The 6,000-nt window shown below is 41.5% G+C and overlaps 1 protein-coding gene across 1 annotated transcript in view; it reads right to left on the bottom strand.

The window, feature by feature from the left end:
• Nucleotides 1-2,028: 2,028 nt before the first annotated feature.
• Nucleotides 2,029-6,000, bottom strand: part of LOC117532482 (heterogeneous nuclear ribonucleoprotein L-like) — a gene marked incomplete at its 5' end in the record, with an annotated part of 70,132 nt that continues 66,160 nt past the window's right edge. The window contains 1 exon segment of the mRNA XM_034195835.1: nt 2,029-5,181. Coding sequence (XP_034051726.1) covers nt 5,126-5,181 — 56 coding nt within the window.

Below are 6,000 nucleotides of genomic sequence, written 5' to 3'. Positions count from 1 at the left end.
GTCCGGAGCTGAAGCCTGGATCATGGCTGTGTGGGCCGGTGTTGGAGCCGGAAACATGGCTGCTGGGGCCGGCACTGGAGCCGGAACCATGGCTGCTGGGCAAGGAACCGGAACACGGATCCATGGCTGTGTGGGGTGGTACTGGAGCACGGTACCATGGCTATGTGAGATGGTACTGGAGCACGGAACCATGGCTGCTGGGTCCGGCACTGGAGCCGGAACCATGGCTGTTGGGGCCTGTACTGGAGCCGGAACCATAGCTGCTGGGGCTCGGGCTGCTAGCCTGGCCTTGCGACGACTCCTCTTAGCAGCCTCCTGAATACTCCGTGGACCTCCATAAGCCTGACGAGTTCCGGAATACGACTCCTGGACAGGAGCAGGAACTGGGGCAGAAGCACGGGTTGACTTCAGGCGGAACCCACCAAGGCGTATGATGCCAGGTTGGGAATTGGGAGACAGGGAGCTAGCATGCCTGGAATCACATGCTTGAAGGAAGTCCAAAATCCAGTCAGGTAAAAACTCAACAAAACATAGTTTCTCTGGTGCCAACCGGAGCGCCTCTACCAGAGCGGCCCTCTTCTGCCGAACACTGGACGCTCCCTTCCACCAATCGAAGCAGCAAGCCAGATAGAAGGTTAAATGCTGTAATTCAACCTCCCATGGATCATCTGCTGGGTCCATTTTGTGGTCGGTTCGTTCTGTCAAGGTGTGTGAAGCAGGTAGGACCCAAATGCAGAATAAAGTGACAATTCCTTTATTTCAAGGCTAGGTGATAACAACGACAAAACAGAACACTCACCGACGAACAAGTCATGACAAAAGACGAACCGACAAAGACAGACAGAAAAACCAGAACTTAAATACACACAAGACTAATCACAGAAACAAGACACAGGTGAGGAGGGAGGAGAAAACACAGGGACACCAGGTGAACACAATCGGGTAAATTAGACACACCAGGGAAACTAACGACCGGGAACCACAGACAGATTTAAACAAGACACAACGCAGACAGAAACAGGCAAGACAGGAAGTGAAGACCTTTCAACATAAAACATGAAACAAGATAAGACAAAACACCATAAAGACAGATCGTGACAGAAACGATGGATTAAGGAGTACTTGCCTCTACTCCAGGAACGACAGAAGTGGTCAAATGTCAAGCGCAACTTCATACCAGGAGATATTGTGCTCATAGTCGATGACTCAGCACCTCGCAATTCATGGCTTACAGGAAGGATTGTAAAAACCATTCCAGACAGAAGAGGACTTGTACGTCAGGTGCGAGTTAAGACAAAAACTAGCTATCTGGACAGGCCTATCACAAAGATCTGCCTTCTACAGGAAGCAGAAGAGCCGTGAGAAAAGTAGTGGGTTATTGAACTTCATAGACCTTGACAATTACGTTTTTTCCGACTTTTACAAACTATATATATTTTTTTTTTCTTCTATTTTTTGCCTAAAGAAGAAAAGGACACTTTAACAAAGAACGTTTTTAACCTTAAAAGTGTTTTCCTTGATTGTCTCCTACATCATTTTTCAGTTGTGTAATTATTAGGTTGATATAATTAGGGGCCGGAATGTAGGAGCCACATTTGAAGTATTTTTTTGTGTTTGTTACGGTACATGTTTTTTGAGTCACTATAGGTGGTGGGCGTGTCATTGGTGATAGATGGAGGGGGAGTGAGCTGGAGAAGGACCATTTTACAAGAATACATACAAGAATATACGTATATGGAATATTGCATTTTTGCTTTGGAAATAAAAGGTCAAACGCATACTTTTGGAAAGACTGAGTTTTTGCGCGTCCACAATGTTTTTCTCTTGTTTTGTCCATCGATGCGCTTTGTTTGGAAGATTACTGCCGCAATAGGTATGTTATATACCCTTTTGACATTATAGTTTTTCTTTCTGTTGGAGAAGATGGTTATTCTCAATGACTTTAAATGTGTAAAAACTAAACAATGAAGACCCTCTTTATGTGAACACATGATGTGTGAGTGTGAATGAAGACCAGTGAGAGGCCTCTGCGATGAGCTGTGTGAAGCTGGACCTCACAGCTCCAAACCTGAATTTATTCCATTTCAACATGTACATATAAATTACAACCACAGAGATTCTTAGATTAAGTGTTCTGAGTGTTCTGTTAGTGATTACAGACAGTTAACAACATTACATCTTTACAGAGTCAGAACCATGAGAAACCTGCTGATCTGTCTCATACTGTCAGTCCTCACATCAGCTTTATCAAACCACATTAAAGGCTTCAAAATACTTCAAAAAGAACAAACAAAACTTTTGAAATACAGTTAGATTCAAGTTCTGTAAGAGACGTAAAAACAACATCAAAATGACTCTAACTGCAAACAAAGTAGGATTCATCTGATGAGAACCTTTCACAACCCTTCCTTATTTACACATTACATACAGAACGCATGGCTTCATTCACAATTATTCAAGAAAAGCTTGGAGCAGTCAAATCTGCAGTACAGGATGGAACAAACTGCTCTGCTATGCGTGTCCGATCATCCACTGTGATTTAAGGTAGCTTACTAATTCACATGTTTTATGCAAAACACATCAACAAATCTTGCATCAACATTAGATTTGAAAAATAACATATTGCAGGATAAAAAAGAATATGCTTCTTAAAATAACAAAGCAAAACAGCCATTAATATGACGTCATTACAGAAGATTTCCATGTGCAGTGAAAATAGGTACATATTTGTTTCTGAAATGAACACAAGCACAGAGGTGAAACTTTTAAGTTACTAAAAGGTTGAATGTACACATATCAAAGATCAGCCGGTTCCTAAGCAAGTTGTGTGTTTCATGGAAAAGCTACTTCCTTGTTCTTTGACAAACTGCCCTTACAGTGGTTGTTTTCTCCATTTTAAGAAGTAGTGCATGTGTTTAATAGATGTCCTCTTTTTAAAACTTGGTGTGTTTGGTTGCAGCCTGACTCCACTGTGGTGCTTAGCACAGTAGACCTGCAGGAAATGGCCCCTGAACATGAGAACTGCCCCTTGTTAGAGAGCAGTGTGTTCAGAGGTGACTTCATGCTGCAATAGTGGGTGTGTCAAATTCAACCAAATAAGTCCTTACAAATTCAACAATCCTGCCTTTCTCATCATCTTAACAAATGTATTCCATGAGTTTCCTCTGACGGCATGATCTTTCACTATGTTGCAAGAGAAAATACACATTAAGGAACTAAAACAAAAGGTGGGACCTTTCGGCAACAATCAGACTGAATGGATGCGTCAGGTCCAACGTTGCTAGCCAAAGCATCTCCAAAGCATCTAGCAACAACTGTGCTCTCATGTCCATGCTCGAGCTGGTTTAAGGCTCAACACATAATCATTTGATCAATGCTGGGATAGGAAATCCAACTGAGCTCATGCTCAGATTCTGATGTGTTCAGGCTTTATACTAAACACATACCCATCAACAGTATCTTAACAGTAATGACTGGTAATAATCAAATTACCAGTATCTTAAATGTGACAATACCAGATTTAAAACAGCAATATGTTAACTGAGATAAAGTATTTTACTTGTTGATACCTTTGCAGCTCATCATTTCTCACTAGCTCTGCCGTGTGTGCAATAACTGGCTTGAAATCATTCCATTTATAACACGTAATGCTTTCAAAGTAGAACCATCAAAGTCTGAAATCCTGCTTTCATTACACCCCAAAGTTGTAAAGACATGACATAAGCACATGAATAACTTTGCTATTCCTACTGTAGAGCTTCACCAGTAACACCTGTCTAAAGGAGGGTGCTAGAGAAAAGTTCATAGAAGCTTTAAAACTAAAAGGTCTCCCTTGAAAAAGAGATGGATGATCTCAATGGGACCACCTGGTTAAATAAAGGTTTGAAATGAAAAGGATTCCTCCATGATATTCTGGCCTGAGGTGGCACTGAAGGGAAGATCTCAGTGCCCAAAATGTTAACAAGTTACCCAGTAACAAGAATGAACTCTGCTCAGTAAATCTCATCTGCTCATTTGAATTTGATACTTCTAATGTTTTCTTATACTTGGGATGGTGGGACTGTGGAGCTATAAATAAAAACATCACAACAAGTCTCCTACGTACGTGAAAGGTCATTCGTTAACAGTACACACCACTCCGGGCTCTAACAGACAGTGGACTGACACCTCTGTCCTTAAATGGCACTAATGAAGCCAACATGAGAACTTGTATTCAAATCAAAGCCACATTTACTTTATTTACAATTTAAAACAACACACCATATTTATCTGTTTTTAAATATTACAATATTGTTTCAGTCACCACCTTTACCAAATTAACTGGACTTAGGTTTGGAACAAAAACTTCCTAGAGTGAGTGAGTTAGACATTATAGAGTGGTTCAGGAATGAGTCCTAAAACATGACTTAGCATTTTCCACTTCCAGTTCCCTCGTCTCCAAGTCAAAGGTTCATAGGACATGTTTTTATTTAGAAGCCTGAAATCATATCTGTGGTTACACAAGCTTTAGAGATGTTCTTGTTTTATTCAAAGATATAAATTAAGTCTGTAATTACGATACTTCAGCTTCTATGCGTCTTAAAAACAGCGGTAGCTAACAAGAGACTAAATAAACCTAAACATTATCATGCGGAGTCTGCCTTTATCTTAGCGGTGGTGACGGGCATTCATGTGACTGTGATGTAGTTCCTTTATAGCCAAAAACGTTTTACTTCTGTCAATAACATTTACACGACAAATATCATAAAGTGGTGTTAATATGTGGAGATGATCCTGCTGAACAGAACTTCTAAGTATCATGACTGTTTGTCTGACAGAGATTATCTTCTGCAATCATATGGAGACATCCCATTGTCTTTTTGTTGAGGGAGCCCTTGCGAGGCTAACTTCTGGGTTGGCCTACAGAAACACTGCACCACTTTCTAGAGTAGCATGCTATGCTCTGATTGGTCGGGGGATGAGTGTGTGTGTTTGGTGTGACAGTGTCCACCACTCATCTTATCTCCTAAAGGCCACATCTCTCTCAGTCTGTGTTTCGTTTGATCCTCCACATCTGGGTGTGTCTCAGGCTCCACCCCCCTCTCTGAGGTCAGAGGTCAGCCAGCATCAGAAGCCTCTTCTTATTTTATAGATGAGATGAAGTGGAGAAGCACAGTTTCAGGGTGTATGGGTTGGATCCATCTGAAACCACACACACACACACACACACACACACACACACACACACACACACACACACACACACACACACACACACACACACACACACACACACACACACACACACACACCACACACACACACACACACACACACACACACACACACACACACACACACACACACACACACACACACACACACACACACACACACACACACACACACACACACACACACACACACACACACACACACACACACACACACCACACACACACACACACACACAGACACAAACTATTGGACACCCTTGGCCAGGCAACATCACAGATACATGAGTAATCAGCCATGCCCTATTTCTTCTATATTTCTGTGTTGTGTCTTCATTGGTATTTAGTTAACAGTTACTTTAGTTAGTCAATGAAGCTGACTCTTTGAGGGGGATTTGTGTATTATGTCACATAAGTGTTATATTTTCTTTTTTTGTAAAGATATGTTTTGGGCCAGAGAGTGCCTTTATCAGAGACACAGTGTTGAAAGAGGGAGGTAACTAATGTGTGCTTTGCTTTCATATGTTAGCTTATTCTGTAGCAGAGGTGGGACCAAGTCATTGTTTTGCAAGTCCGAGTCAAGTCTCGAGTCTTTGCGCTCAAGTCCGAGTCAAGTCTCAAGTCAGGATGGGCAAGTTCAAGTCAAGTCCAAGTCCTAAACTTTGACAAAACGAATCTTAAACAAGTCCTTATGTGCTTTTCACCAAATGTAATGACATCGATCAACAGAATAATACTTAATAATCAAACTGCTCTTTATTAGTCACATTCATAATTTAATAATACA

Source organism: Gymnodraco acuticeps, unplaced genomic scaffold (assembly GCF_902827175.1).
Source record: "Gymnodraco acuticeps unplaced genomic scaffold, fGymAcu1.1, whole genome shotgun sequence".
Lineage (NCBI taxonomy): Eukaryota > Metazoa > Chordata > Actinopteri > Perciformes > Bathydraconidae > Gymnodraco > Gymnodraco acuticeps.
The sequence above is the reverse complement of the archived record's forward strand: the minus strand, read 5'-3'. Positions and strand labels throughout refer to the sequence as shown.